Below are 16,913 nucleotides of genomic sequence, written 5' to 3' on the forward strand. Positions count from 1 at the left end.
AAACTTACTTTGCTAATATAAAACATAATCCATGGACTTTATTTTACATCTACGATCCGACAAGCTAATCCGCGAACCTTAATTTCAGGCTAAATTACTCCCTTCAAAGTACATCATGTTACTTCCTATAAGGTAAATAACTTCGTCATAAGAGATGTTTACTCCTTCTAACAATATTGTAATTTTGCATTAAAAGTCATACTTTGTAGTTCATGTACTTAGTGGATATAACCCGAACAATTGTAATTTAACCAATCTTGTCATTATCTAGATTGCACGGACAATAATTAATTTCCCTTTTCATGTAGTAATTTAGTTATTAGAGTTCATAGCATGAGTCAATTGCCTTGAAATAGTAATTTATCTTAGATTATTGCAAGAGATGAAACTTATCATTACTAACTGACGGTCAATAATCGTCAATTACCTTACATTTCTCGACTTCTGAATATTGTCACTAGTAATTATCCATAATGTCGTAATCTTCCTCAGATGATCAAGACTCCAAATACGACGGGGTTGTAAATGACATAGCCTTCCGGATAGAAAATGACGACGGTCAGTACCGATTGTTTGGAGTTCCGGGGTTTGGTCTTTGCCATACCCACATAGGAATGCTATGTCTCCTTTGTAGTTTGTAGTGCCGGACGGTCACACATTAGACGGGACTGTCGAAATTAATTTTAGAAATGTTACGGAGACATGTGGCCTTTTCTGAATAATTTGCAGTTTTATGGTGAGATTTAAAATTTAACATAACGTTCAATGTGGTCCATGAGTTTTTAATTTATTTAATATGGTCCCTGAATTTTTTATGCTTCGGGGACCAAATTACACATTTGGCAAAAATTCATTATCCCTTTTTCATTTCAAAAGTTGAAAACATCCTTCAAAATTTGAAAATTTATTTACAATTTAAAAAATTATGAAAAATTAAATATGAATTTATGTGTCGAAATTTATATATTATGACAGTTACAAATGTTTTGATTTATGAAGAAATCAAACTGCATTTACGGTGAGATTTAAAATTAAATAAAACAATTAAAAAAAATCTATCCGAACAAATCGTAATATGCAAAAGTTGGTTTTGCTTTGGAAAATTAATCTTGCAATTTACATTATCTATTTATTGAGCAGCGACCCAACTATTTATTTATAACCCCTTCTTCTCTCGCTTTTCGAAAGTGTAAATATCATCCAGCCACTAGATAAGTTAGTAGCATATACTTTTAATTTATATAGCCGTGGTCATCTTATTCTCAAAGACTATTAAATGTATTTAACAAAAATTAAAGTGGACAAGCTACAAACTCAAAATAGATTTAAAATAAAAATCACACTAAAAATCCCACTAAAGTGTCGAATTCAATTGTGTTCTTAATTATAATCTTGCCTCCGTCTCTTCTTAAATTTTGGCAGTATCATTGTCAATTATTTTTTCACCGATTCATAACCAATCATGCATGAAATTTTCACGAGAAAGAGAAGCGCTCTCTCTCTCTCTATGAGCATGCCATGGCCGGTTCAACCCACTCCACATATCTCACACGAATGGAAGCGAAATTATGACGTCTCGTGCTAGCACGAAAACAATTTATAAGTACGATTACGATATGTCATAAAAATCTCTATGATGAAGAGAGATAGTTGTTTGTACTGTATCACATGAGCACGATTGGCTTTACTTTAACTTCCATTAATAATTTTTGTCAATTTCATGTTACAAAAACTAGTAAAGAAGATTACATGCAATTTTTGAAGAAATTCTGAGTACGTTGAATTAAACAAAAACCAAAATGTGAAACTTAATAAAAGCGAAAATCTAAGATTCTCTAATGAGAGTCCTCAACCGTAGATCTCGAAAAAAGGGATTATATGGTACAATAATGTTATAGAAGGGCTCCACATATGTACACTTTATTTTAACGTGTCGAGACTCACGCGTCTTATATCTCTCACTTTTCCATGTATCTTTTTCTTCCCTTGGAGGTGGCAATATCCTCAGATTACTTTACATCTAGGGAATTTCGAAACTCGGACAAAGTATTAGATAAAGCCTTTTGAGGACTTACCTAGGACCGAAGTATAATGATATTATAGAAGGGCTCGAAAAAAAAGAGGCAAAAAGCTAGGAACGGACAGAGGACAAAAGAAAGGGGGGGCTCAAAGGAAAAGCACAGGGAATCCTCTACTTTTTCAAGCATTATTGCACTAATCAATACCGGACAAAACAAAGATAACTTCTCCGAGAAGTATGCATGCTTCCAAGAGAAGTTTTTATGGGGAAAAAGGCGTAAATGATCTTTGAATTTTGACTGAACATGTAATATAATCATCGAATTCTTAATTTATTTAATGTGATCCATGAATTTTAGTCAATGTGCAATATCGTCTCTCAATTTTTTAAATTTATTCAATATAATCTCTGAACTTTTGATAGATGTTCAATTTAGTTACTAAATTATATATAAATGTTCATTATTATACATGAACTTGGTTTAATAGAAGAATGACATTGTATATTTTCATATAATTTAGGTACTAGATTGAATGTTTACTAAAAGTTTAGAGACTATATTGAACAATTTAAAAGTTCAGTGTCAATATTGCACATAAGTTCAAGAACAACATTGAACAAATTGAAGATTAAGGATAACATTGTATATTGAGTCAAAGTTTTTGAACCATTTGTATAATTATTCCAAGTTTTCTAAGTCAAAATGACATGCTGTAGCACGGCAAGTTATGGAGTATTACGATGTACAGAGGCAATTTACGATTTGAAACAACGATTTGAGACTGATAAGATAATTGTCATATTTACAAAAAATTATGGATTGAAAGGTAATTTGCGATATCGAAACTTACTTTACTAATATAGAACATAATCCATGGACTTCATTTTACATCTACTATACAGCAAGCTAATTCGCGAACCTTAATTTTAGGCTAAATTACTCCTTTCAAATTTAGTCATAGTACTTCCTATAAGGTAAATGACTTCATCTTGAGAGATGTTTACTCCTTTTAACAATGTTGTAATTTAGCATTAAAAGTCATACTTTATAGTTCTTGTACTCCAACAATCGTAATTTGACAGATCTCGTCGTAATCTAGATTACGTACAATTATTAATTTCCCTTTTCATGTAATAATTTAGTTATTAGAGTTCGTAGCATGAGTCAATCACCTTAAAATAGTAATTTATCTTAGATTATCGTAATGCGGAACTTATCATTACAAATTGATGGTCAATAATCATCAATTACCTTACATCTCGTGACTTCTACATATTGTCACTAGTAATTATCCATAATGTTGTAATTTTCCTCATATGATCAAGACTACGAAGTACGAGGGGGTTGTAAATGACATAGCCTTCCGGATAGAAAATGATGGCGGTCGGTACCGGTAGTTTGGTATGGCCTGTCGAGGTTGAGTTCCAGGGTTTGGTCTTTGTCATACCCACATAGGAATGCTATGTCTCGTTTGTAGTTTGTAGTAACGGACGGTCACACATTAGACGGGACTTGTCGAAATTATGTACGAGAATTGCATAGAGAGAGAGATTCTTTCCATCTAATTTTTGGGCCAAGCCCAGTCCCTCGAACTTAGCCCAAAGTTTGAAGGTATTTTTGCTGCAAGAGATATATTAAACTATTGCTGATGGAAAAAGAGGATGCAAGAGAATATCTTTCTTCTTCACATTAGAGAATTTTTTTGACCCAAAAAAAAAAAAACATTAGAGCATTTTACAGTTTAGAGCGTAATTTTTTTTATTAATCAAAAGTTGGAACTAGAGATAAAGATATCCGGGAGCTCGAAAGATTTTGGGAGACCATTATCAACTGTCCTAAAAGCTTAAACTTATAGGTGTAGAAAAATCACATATATAGAGTATATAAACTCGTAGTCAGGTGATGTAAGATACTAAAACACCCACTAAAGTGCAAGCCGGATTAGAAGGCCATGTGGAATTCTGCGAATGGGGGCCGTACACATGAAATAAGCTGGGTAGAACTCGGCTCCAATACCATGTTAGATTTTGTATGTTAGATATTCCAACATGGTATTCTGTCCATCCTCTTCCTTCTACAATCATGCAGAACCAATGCACCACCTTATGTCGATTCTCTTATGATACCTATGGCTAGGAATCTGTCCACAGCGCTAACCGGTATTAGTGTCCTTTGCTGGTTGGGTCAGAGGCAAACATTGACAAAACTTTTCCTAGGGTTGCCAGGCAAAGACCAGGGTGGTGACTTGCTCACTCGAAGAAAGAACTCATATGGTGCCTAACACTTACATGAATGATCTTTCCTCTCTCTTTTTTGGTCGATTACTACAGAATTTATCGTTCAATTCGCAATGATTTGTCAGATTTTAAAATGAGAAGTTAAAGTTGCACCCAACCCAAGTCTCTCTTCTTGACATAGTTTGGGAGAGATGATTCGCGTGAGATGACCTTAGATGCAATAAAACTTGTGCGGATGTGACCCCAACATATCCATATTTTAAGATTTGATAGACTCCGTATGATATTTTTTAGATTATAAAGTTTGGATATCTATATGGGATTCACATCATGTGCATGAGTGCTAAGTTCAAACTTTACCTCAATTATTCAGTCTTACCTTACATGTTTTTGACATGATATATTTTAAACCTTCTTTGTATCAAACAGTAACATTAAATTTTAACATAAGATTTGATTTAATATATTCGACGACAGATGAATCCTATATACGTCCACTAATTGTTCAATAAGTTAGAATTTTGTTAGAACATTCTCAAACTGTCATAGATTTTGTAATTTTTGTTATTTTCTAAGATAACTAGGTTTTTTTGTTAGATTAGATTGCTTACTTTTCCATACAAATTGTTCGGGTATAAATATCCCTTAACGTAACACCTTAGTGTCAAGTAGTACAATAATTTTTTTTCTTATTGTTGTTTCTAACTTGGTATTAGAGCCAATCTTTTGGTCTCACACTCTGTACGAACTAAAGTTCTACTGTGGGGACTCGTTCACATTCTTGTTCGCATAGAGTCGTGCCAATTATCTATGTTACCACCACAGTATCTATCCTCATCTCCCTCGTCCCTCGTCTCCGTGCTGTATCCGCGCTCACCATCCGACACATCTTCAAGACTTGAAGTAGTCGCCCTCGAGTTCTGACGCGTGATTCCCTGAAATCCACTCACTTTCCATTGTGCACTCCTATCCTAGGACCTCAATCTCCTACCTCCCATTCTAGATCAGCCTGCGAACATCGCCGGTGAATCAGCCTCATTGTTGAGTAAGCAAATTACCGATTATGCAAGTAATTTGAACATGACTTCTAAGGATCAATAATGCCAATTAATAATAGATTAGACGTATTCTATTTGATTATGCATACGATATAGCTAATACCACAGACATTCACATGTGATCGCGCCACTAGAGGTGTCCTCATGGGCTCAAGAGGTAGCTTTCACGACAAAGCACTTTGTCCTAACAATGTTCAAGAGGTGGCTCTTGTTGTTTACTAATATCGGCGACGTGGCGGAAGCGGATCGTAACTTTGCAATTAAGTCAGGAGTTGTAGAAATCGACAGAGAAATAAAATGAGGAACAATAAAAGGATACGAGAAATTTACGGGGTTCGGTCCAAATGTCGGAACCTGCGTCCATGGGGAGAACCAGCAAATAATTCACTAATAAATCGAAAAATTATAGGGTTATAATCACTCATACTTAAATGTTTCCCAAACCTAGTTCGTATACCCAATACTCATAGTGTTTAATAACTCAACTTAATGAACCCGACTTTACGCACAAATCTCTCAGAGCTCAAACCTCTCTTCTTTCCTGCAGCTCTCTCGGCTTGCTTGTTTCTTTACGTCCTCTGCTTCCCTTTATCGGAGAATGGATGTAGAAAGGATGGTGTGTATCCATGATCATCATGCACCGACGTAAGAAAAATGAGCATGGATTCACCCTTCTTTCTTTCTTTATTTATTAACAGAAGACAAATGAAGCCTTACCCAAAAAAACAAAACAGAAGACAAATGAAGCCCACAGAAGATGACCAAAAGAAGGGAGGAGACATTCGGCGCCTACGAGAGAGACCTCTGAAGCAAAAATGGGTGTTCGCCAATTTCTGTGGGCATGCATGCCCAAATGAGGAAGAAAATGGACGTTCAGCTTTCTAGGGACAAAGCAAGAACCCATGGGCATGCATTAATGAAGGAGAGAAAAGTCAATGCTTGCTCCCATGTGCTCATTTAATTAAGGAAGACAAATATGGCCAACGCTTCAACCAAGCGTAGAGAATGTTGAAGCTTTGCTTCTTTCTCTTTGTCCGCTCGTCACTACATTTTGCGCTCCTTTGAACAATAAATGCTCCACGTGTGCATCGAGTTTCATATACAGACTTAAACTCGAGATATAATTTAATAATTCTCCACCTTGACTCGACGTTTGTAGCCAAGTCATAATGCTCATTATCATGCCGGTTCTCCTAACCCCCCGACGGGCGCTTACTCTCTGCAGACGCCAATCGAGCTCAAATAGAGCTTGAACTTCGCCAAAGGAATCAGCTTTGTCATCATGTCTGCTGGGTTATCAGTTGTTGCTATTTTATTCACAACAATCTTCCCCTTCGCTATGACATTTCGGATAAAATGGTACCTGATGTCGATATGCTTTGTTCGCTCATGATAAATTGGATTATCGGTCAAATGTATCGCACCTTGGTTGTCACAATGTATAGTAAAGCTTTTCTACTCGATTCCGAGGTCCAAGAGCAAACCCCGCAGCCATATCGCTTCCTTCGCCGCAAAGGTCAGTGCCATTTACTCTGCCTCTATTGAAGACAAGGCAACATCATCCTGTAAGGACACCTTCCAACTTACTACACCACCTGCTAGCGTAAACAAATACCCCGCTAATGATTTGCGGTCATTCAGGTTACCAGCGTGATCCGAATCCACATATCCTATGGTCTCACTGTCATTGTCGTCTCTCCGGTACACAATACCAGCGTCTATTGTCCCCTTTAAATATGTGAGGATCTATTTTACAGCTTTCCAATGTGTCTTACCTAGGCGCTTCATGCAACGGCTGACAACACTTACAGCTTGTGAAATATCAGGTCTAGTGCATACCATAGCGTACATGATACTACCCACCGTACTAGAATAAGGAACATGGGACGTATGCTTCTCCTCCTTGTCAGTCTGTGGTGATAACTTGTCAAAAAGTTTAAAGTGTGCGGCTAAAGGTGTACTTACAGATTTTGCTGACTGCATGTTAAAATGTGCCACAATCTTCTCAATATATTTCTTTTGAGATAGACGCAACGTTCCTGCAGTCCTGTCACGCAAAATTTCCATACCGAATATTTTCTTTGCAGCACCTAAATATTTCATTTCAAACTCAGTACTCAGTTGCCGCTTCAGCACATCAATATCAGATAAATGTTTAGCTGCTATTAACATGTCATCGACATATAATAACAGACAAATCAAAGACCCATCCTCTAGTCTCCTAAAATAAACACAGCTATTAAACTGACTTTTTGAATAGTCTTGACTAGCCATGAAAGAATCAAAACATTTGTACCATTGTCTAGGAGACTATTTCAGCCCATACAAAGATTTCTTTAATAGGAAAACATGGTCTTCTTTACCTGGAATAGCAAATCCCTTTGGCTGCCTCATCTAAATTCATTATTCCAACTCTCCATGAAGAAACGCCGTTTTCATATCTAGCTGCTCCAACTCGAATTCCTATGTAGCAACTAAGGCAATTAATACACAAATCGAAGTATGTCTTACCACATGAGAGAACATCTCATTGTAATCGATGTCCTATCGCTGAGTATACCCTTTCGCAACAAGTGTCACATTATATCTTACTGCCTCGATGCCGGGAATGCCTTCCTTCTACTCGTAAACCCATTTGCACTCGACAATCTTCTAGCTTATGGGTACTTTGACCAGTTCCCATATGTGATTCTGATAGAGTGATTATATCTCTTCACTCATAGCCTCTAGCCACTGCGACGATTCAATAGTAGCCATCACTTCAGAGTAAGACGAAGGCTCATCTGCCTCCACCTCATCACCTACGGTCAATGCATAGGCAATATCAGAATAACCATGACGTATTGGTGGTTTGATTTGCCTTCTTTGTCTACCTATGGCTATATTGTGCTGCGGCTCTACTGGTTGTTCAGTATCACCGTTTTCAGGAATTGTGGCCTCATTCGTAGTTGCTTCCTCAATTACCTCTAAATAGGGGTGAGCGGTTTTAGGTTCCTCACAGATTCTACCTAGAACCTAGAACCTACCCTCGGGTACATGTTCCTCAGTTTTTGGAACCTGGAACTTACCCGTCGAAACTCGGAACTTGGAACCTACCCTATCACAGGTTTCAGGGTAGGTTATAAGGTCTAACAGGTTCTTTTTTTTATTTCATTTTTAGTTAAACAACACGAAAATGAATGCAACAATACTGAACAAGATTATCATTTACCAAAGAGAATACAAAATACTAATTTTCCTGGTATTATGGTTTACAATTAAAATGAATAGTCATTGCGTAAATTGATACTAATTTTCATGTTCCGTATAGGTTCCAAATGTAACCTAACCACGATAATAGGTTCCTCATATTTTGGAATACGGAACCTACCCTATCACAAGTTCTAGGGTTTACCCAGGTTCGACTTGTATTATTAATTGAATAATTATACTGAATCATCACCTGTAATGAAACTTTTAGTGAGCCTACCCACTTTCTATTATGATTCACTGACCGCAACTTATATTTAGACATACGAAGAATATGAAATATTAACCAGTCATAAAATGAAAACTCAGACTAGTGATTCCAGATTAAACACTCATCATCTAACGCCATGAAACATCGCAAAATCATGTGAAGACATAGATCAAGAAAAAACACAAAAAATTATTTAGGTTTCAGGTTCCAGGTTCCACCTATCTAGAACCTGGAACATGCATGTTGAAACAGGTTCTCCAATTTTGGAACTTAGAACCTATCCTGCATACCTTGGAACTTGAAACCTGTAGGTTTCCACCGGCTAGGTTCTCAGGTTCCAAGTTATATCCTGGAACCATGCTCACTCCTACCTCTGAGATCTCCGGAGGCTCCACTTGAAGCTCCACCTCGCTACTGACACCACGATTCATTTGCTTTGCTGGTTGAGTCCCCAGGCTCCTCTTTTGAAGCATTATAGTCTCGTCGAAAATCACATCTCTGCTGATTAGAAAACCGGGTGATTTGGGATCAGTGCACCATATCCGATAGCCTTTTACCCCTTATGCATAACCCTGAAATATGCACTTTTTTGCCCTCGGCTCAAGCTTACTATCACTCGCATGAGCATATGTAGGACATCCGAATATCAGTAATCCAGAGTAATCAACAGGTTTCCCCGACCACACTTCCTTAGGAGTCTTCCACTCGATAGCAAATGATAAAGATCAATTAACCAGGTAACAGGCCATATTCACTGCTTTAGTCCAAAATTCCTTGCCCATTCCTACATGCGAAAGCATGCCCCGAGCTCGCTCAAGTAGAGTTCTGTTCTTCCGTTTTGCAATGCCATTCTAATGTGGTGTTCCGGGAACTGTGCGGTATCTCACAATCCCTTCCTTTTAGCAGAACTCAGTAAAATTCTTGCCACAGAACTCCATGCCGTTATTGGTTTTCAAGCACTTGATTTGTTTACTTGACTGCTTCTCAATCAATGCCTTAAAATTCTTGAACCAATCAAACACCTTAGATTTGTGCTTCAGGAAGTATACCTATACCTTTCTCGAATAATCGTTGATAAATGTTAGCATATATCGAGCACCTCCTTTCGAAGGAACTGGAGATGGCCCCCAGACGTCTGAGTGAATGTATTCAACCGGTTGCTTGGTTGATTGTATAGCTGTACCGAATTTAACACGGCATTGCTTCCCGAAGATGCAGTGCTCACATAAGTCCAGCTTGCTTGTCTTATGACATTTCAGCAATCATTTTTCGCTCAGCATCGTCATACCTGCCTCACTCATGTGCCATAACCACATATACCATAACTAAGTCAAGTTTGAGTCTGACTCACCTAATGAAATTGCAGCAGCTCCGGTCACGTTCTCTCAGTAGATGATAGAGAGAATTCAATTTCTTCCCTTTCATCACTGTTATGGCACCTCGAGAGATTGTTAGTATTCCACCTTCAGCGGTGTACTTGCACACGATGTCATCGAGTGTCCCTAGAGAAATAAGATTCTTCTTGAGATCCGGTACATGCCTTACGTCTGTCAGCGTCCGTTCTACGCCATCGTGCATCCGGATCCGAACTGTCCCTATTCCCACAACCTTGTAGGCTACATTATTCCCCATGAGAACTCTACCACCATCTACAGTCTGGTAGGTAGTGAACCAGTTCCTATGAGGAGTCATGTGATAAGAACATCCGGAATCTAGTACCCATTCATCTCCTGATGAACTCGTAGACACACATAGGACTGCTTCGGCATCACCGATACTCTCCTCAGCAACATTTGCCACACTACTTGTGGCATTTTGCCTGCCACCTTTATTTCTCAGCTTTGGACAATCTCCCCGTATGTGCCCCTCTTCGTGACATTCAAAGCACTTCACACAACCTTTGGATTTTTTGTGTCGCGACTTCAACCTGCTTTTGCCTCTATTGTTGCTAGGCCCCCGATGTTTATCTCTACCTTGAATCACCAGTCCTCGCGCCACATCTTGTGCTAGACTGTCATCTCGCAACTTTCTTTGCCATTCCTTTGAGAACATGGCAAATTTTACCTCTTCCGAGGTAATCGCGGTACATCCTTGTAACAAGGAGTCAGTAAAGTGCTCCTATGACTCTAGTAGAGACGCCAACTGCATCATGCCTTGTTCTTTATCGTCTATAATCTTATCGACATTCTTCAAGTCCGTCATGAGTTTATTAAACTCATCTAGGTGAGATCTGATGGATGTACCTTCATGGTATCGGAACTGAAACATCATCTTTAGCATGTATAAGCGATTATTAAAACCCTTTGTTACATAAAGGGCCTGAAGTTTTGCTCACAACGCTGCGGCATCCTTCTCCTCGGCCACCTCTATTAATACTTCATCCAATAGGTTCAACAAGATTATGCTCATTTCCTTTTCTATCAGCTCGTCCTTTTCACTATCTCTCATTGTTTCGGGTAACTTATCCTTACTCTCCAATGCCTTGGCTAAACCTTGAGTTGTTAATAGCGTCTTCATCTTGGCACTCCATAACTCAAAGTTGTTCCTTCCATTAAATTTCTCAACTTCTATTTTTGCTCCAAACATAATTGCAAAGTCTTAGCTCTGCTACCAATTTGTTATTTACTAATATCCGTGACGTGGCGGAAGCAGATCGTAACTTTGCAATTAAGTCGGGAGCTGTAGAAATCAACAAAGAAATAAAATAACGAACAATAAAAGGACACAAGAAATTTACATAATTCGATCCGAATGTCGGAACTTACATCCACAGGGAGAACCGGCAAATAATCCACTAATAAATCGAAGAATTCAGGGTAACAATCACTCATGCTTAAGTATTTCCCAACCCTAGTATATATACCCAATACTCACAGTATTTAATAACTCAACTTAATGAACCCGACTCTACGCACAAATCTCTTCGAGCTCAAACCTCTCTTCTTCCCTGGAGCTCTCTCGGCTTGCTTGCTTCTCTACGTCCTCTGCTCCCCCTTTTATAGGAGAATGGATGTAGAAATGATTCTTGTATCCATGACCCTCATGCACCGACGCAAGAAAAATGAGCATAGATTCACCCTTCCTTCTTTCTTCATTTATTAATAAAAGACAAATGAAGCCCACAAAAGATGACCAAAAGAAGGGAGGAGACATTCGGCGCCTACGAGAGAGACCTCCGAAGCAGAAAGGGGTGTCCACCAATTTATATGGGCATGCATGCACATGGATTAAATGAGGAAGAAAATGGACGTTCAGCTTTCTAGGGACAAAGCAAGAACCCATGGGCATGCATTAACGAAGGAGAGAAAAGTCAATACTTGCTTCCATGTGCTCATTTAATTAAGGAAGACAAATATGGCCAACACTTCTTCCCAGGACAGAGAATGTTGAAGCTTTGCTTCTTCCTCTTTGTCCGCTCATCACTGCATTTTGCGCGACTTTGAACAACAAATGCTCCACGTGTGCATTGGGTCTCATATATGGGCTCAAACTCGAGATATAATTTAATAGCTCTCATGGTGTAGCTCTTTGTCTCGCATGATAAGTTCCCGCCGTGCACAAATAGTAGTCTGAACTTAATGCGCATAATGTCATTCAATCACATATATCATATTCGATACTTACACAAGATAAATACGCATTATCAATAAACACTATCAATCACCTCTTTTCCATTTGCACCATATAGAACAGAGATAACAGCTAGAAAGGTGGCTTCGAATGGACAAATGGCATTGATCCAAAAAAAAACAAAATGGACAAATGGCTTATTCTCGATCATAAAATACAACATCGTACCTCCTCCTCCTCCTATCACAAAATCATGCCTAGTGCTCTTCGCTTTAAAACAACGTTTATAGCATGTGACCAAAGTAATGACGTGATGTGTGCCACCTTCCACTGTCTTAGTTTATGCGATTTTCGAACAAACATTGAAGATGACATTTCTTACTAAGTGGATAACACTGTGCCAAGATGTCATGCGATATGATCATCATACAATGGTTTTATCTGATTTACTTCATTAATGATTTACCAAAATCACATCAAAAGCGTGGGATATACTAAAGCTGGACTTGAATTTAGGCTCCATTCGTTTCGCGGAAATGAATAATTTAAAAAAAAATTTCCTAAAAATGATTCATTAACTTTGGTGGGATATGCAACGTCATCCTCGAACATTTAATTTGTGCAATGTGGTTCTTGAATTTTGGTCAAATGTATAATGTTATCCCTAGACTTAGAGTTGTCAAAATGGGTCATTAACTAACTTTTGAACTATTGGTATATTTTCAATTTAGTCTTTAAACTATTTGAAACTGACATAAACGGAAGGACTATATTAAACATTTAATCAATAGTTCAATGACCACATTTTGAATATTGAGTAAAATTCAGGGACCCTATTACATAAATTAAAAGTTTAGGGACGACATTATAGATTAGATCAAAATTCAGGGACTATTTGTATTATTATCTCTTTCTAAGGCTAAGGCAATATGCAACCACACTAGGAAAATGAGTGAAAGGGATTTCGAATATAGGTTTAACATATGATATCAATTGTTTCACATGGGTCTCGATTGGATTGCTATGTCCCGTCTTTTTCAGGAAGCTATTGGAATCTAACTAGACTCTTGTATGAACAGCGATGCACAGTCATCCCATGACAACCTATCAGTTTGACAAAAATTAAGATGTAAGATGGTCTTAATTCGGAGAAATTGTCCAATCGGTGCTAAATTCATTATACGGATACTAATTCAATCCTAAAATAACAGTTGACACGTAAATTAAAAAACATAATGATAAGTATTATAAGATTTTACATTAAAAAAAGCCTTGTATACTTAGTAGGTTGCACCTGAAAATAGACTATTACAAAAAAAGGAAATGCATTAAACCAAGACAAACAAAGCTATAAGTAAAGTCATGACCTAGAGAAAACTCCACCAAACTCAAACCTACATACCAATAACGGGCTTAAATGTAGGGTTAATAGTCAGATCTAACGTAGCATTGTACCTAACTACACGACTAAGATATAAATGAGGGAGAACTTGTTGCAAAATTACAGTATTCATACTTAAATTGTAATGAGGAAGATAACTAAAATTAAATTCGGATGCTAATTAAGACTAATCGGAAAAAAATAACTAAATTGTGATACTATGTCAATCTCAAATCCCAATTGAATCGGTAAACCACTACGCAAAAAAAATATTATTTTTTATTTATTTGCTAAAAACCACTATCCTAAGATTAGGCACATAATTTAAAAGTAAAGTGAGGGCTGAGATGCAAGTTAGTACATAGAAAACTACCACCACACATTTTCTTCTTTCGTAGATTAGATTCATAGGGCTTGCTTTCTTGTTGTTTTCTTTAAACGAGGAAGATTAGGTTTTAGGTGGGCAAAAAGGGAGATTAGGTTTTGCACAAGATCAATTGCCTCTTGGCGCGATTAGGTGTTGAGAAAATGTACATATGAGATGTAAATAGAATCATGTGATGTTAATGTAATTTCCAATCTTAAGGTGTGTTTGTTTGGAGATAAATTTCATGATAAAGGAAATTACTTTTCGGAAAATATTTTTCTCTTTTCATGTTAAAGAATTCATTTTCCTAACTTTAAGCATGCATATCTTTTTTGACCGTAAATGATTTTCCCTTGACTTATCATTTTCAACAAACTAAACACGTGACAATCCAAACAACTAATTCGCGAAAAATTCTCACTTAGACAAACACGCCGTTGGAAGGAAAATATCCCACTCTCATCCAATGAACCGTGCTTGTAGCTTTAAGTTTGGTTATTCAAATTAATTAAGTAGATGGTTTACTTAGAAATAATTAGCATTTCCGAAATTAGTGTCCCATCATGACTTGCTCTTCAAATTTGCCAGAAGCTCCTTCTCGTTTTCAACCAAAGAACACGCGATTCATGTCAAGCACAAACGGATGGTGTGGCTCTCACAGTTCTCTCTCAGACTAGGACCCATCGCGCGACACTATGATGAAGTCTGGCAACAAGTGCTCATATTCAACACGAACATGATCTTATGATAGAAATTTGGAAACTAATTTTAGTATATACTCAGCATGCCAACCAACGCAATTAACACTAGTTAATATTTTAGCAGGAAGCACTAGTGAATCCAGATTATGTAGGATTCCTTTTGGCTAAGCAAGTCAGCAAATATGAGCCACTATTATTATTTATGTTTAAATCTATCTACCATATGATACGTTATATTCTAATCTACATGATTTGGAATAGGAAAGATAAACCGGTAATCTCAACCGATCTTCAATAGACATGTAAGCCAAAGAATGGGGAAATCATCTCTTAGGTATCTAATATACGTGCCACATATCATCGCCTCAGATCTCTCATGCAGCATGGGTTAGCTATATCGGAATCGTCGAGTTAGGGTTATGGTGTAAGTTCTGACAAAGCAAATCGGTTGAGATTGTGATTCTTGATGATTCCAGCCGGATATTTCATTTCCTTGGTGATTAATAAGGGATTACGTGTTGTTTGATAGTGATTGATTTCTTTCATCATGTAAGCGATGTAATTAATTATGACGCGGTGTACGAGCACACGGAAAACATGCTTTCTCCGAAAGACAAACTTTCTCTCCCCCTATATATAAACCTTCACGTCTGTAGCTCAAGAACACAAGCCTAATGTGCCTTCATCTCTCTCCTTCTCTCTCACCATTTTGTTGAACCAGATTCAATTGCACTTCGCATTAGTCTGGCATTCCTCGACATGGAATCCGCAAACATTGATCATGCGACTTCTCACATGAACCAAAAGGTCCAAAACCCACCAAAATGGCAGGGCCAAGCTTGTGCGGACTTGGCAGGTCCAAAGGCAGACCAAATATGGCCCTTCTTGGAGGACTTCTTCGGTCTCGCCAAGTGGTTCCCGACCCTCGCCACTTGCACCCCAGTCGAGGGCGTCTCTGGCCAGCCCGGGTGCATCCGCTACTGTGCTGGGTTCAGGACCCCGGTCGACCGGGACGTCGGCGACGCTGAGACGACAACCCTGAATTGGACGAAGCAGAAGCTGCTGTTGATCGACCCAGCCGCGAAGATATTCAGCTATAGCATTGTGGACGGCAATGTCGGGTTCAACTCCTACGTCTCCACGGTCCAAGTCATGCCTAAGGAGGACGGGTGTTGCATCGTGTGGAACTATGAGGTTGAGCCCGTGGACGGCTGGAAACCCGAGGACTTGGACCAGTTCATCGGGTCGGGCTTGCGGGTCATGGCCGAGAGGATGGAGGAGGCTCTTCTTGGTCAAGCAAAGTGATTGGATTCACGAACTGATGTCCTCTGAATCTGATGATCTGCTTTCGTGCTCATGTGATAGTCTTGAAGCTGTGTGATGCGGTGTGCAAGAGTAGTGAAAGTCTGGGCAGTAGTACGTATTAGCTCTCTAATATTTCCACAATAATTCGCAAGTTTGGTCATTATTCCTCATTCGTATTGGATTTAGAGCACCCTCTTGTACGTCCAAGTTCCACTTACATATACTTTGAGCTAATTTCGGATAACCATATCGTGATTCATCTTGATCCGATGAAGGAATTGTGACCAGCTCCCGATTAAAACAAGGGTCACGGATTGAATTCGCATCCGCACGCTAATCCTGAGCTCAAGTGCAACAGAAGTGGAAATTCATTAAAGATGTAGATGCATTTTTCTGTATCATTTTTTATTAACTTAAGTTGAAGAAAAAGATGCACCGCCCATCTTCTCCAAGAAATCTAGATTATTCTAGGATAGATATCAAGATATTCTCGTGTAGAGATGAGTAGCTAATAGATTATCCACATCTAATTTTTTCTATAATCATATTGGAAAATATTTCTAGGAAGATCTAAAAGTGAAAATCATCAAACAAAAAAATTTCTAAGGAAGATATTGATCCAGAAATATATAGGAGGTAGGATCACTTCCTTAAGCCTATAAATAGCCAAGTGCTCCCATCTGTGGAAGTGTGCTTGGATCTCATGAGCGGAAAATTATCTAAAAACTCATAAACTTATTGCAGTTTTGCTAATTTAGTCATAACTTTTTAATTTTATCAATTGAGTCCTTAACATTTTCACGTTTTGCCAAT

The 16,913-nt window shown here is 38.1% G+C and overlaps 1 protein-coding gene across 1 annotated transcript; it reads left to right on the forward strand.

Annotated features, from left to right (window-relative positions):
• The first annotated feature begins 15,415 nt into the window (after nt 1-15,415).
• Nucleotides 15,416-16,334, forward strand: LOC115684587 (lachrymatory-factor synthase-like). Its single transcript, XM_030609371.2, has one exon. It carries the CDS (start codon nt 15,555-15,557, stop codon nt 16,098-16,100), a length of 546 nt encoding a protein of 181 aa, XP_030465231.1. The 5' UTR covers nt 15,416-15,554; the 3' UTR covers nt 16,101-16,334.
• Nucleotides 16,335-16,913: the final 579 nt, after the last annotated feature.

The sequence above is a fragment of the Syzygium oleosum genome, unplaced genomic scaffold (genome assembly GCF_021117445.2).
Source record: "Syzygium oleosum isolate NSW1041296 unplaced genomic scaffold, Sole_v2.1 Sole_v2.59, whole genome shotgun sequence".
Classification (NCBI taxonomy): Eukaryota; Viridiplantae; Streptophyta; class Magnoliopsida; order Myrtales; family Myrtaceae; genus Syzygium; species Syzygium oleosum.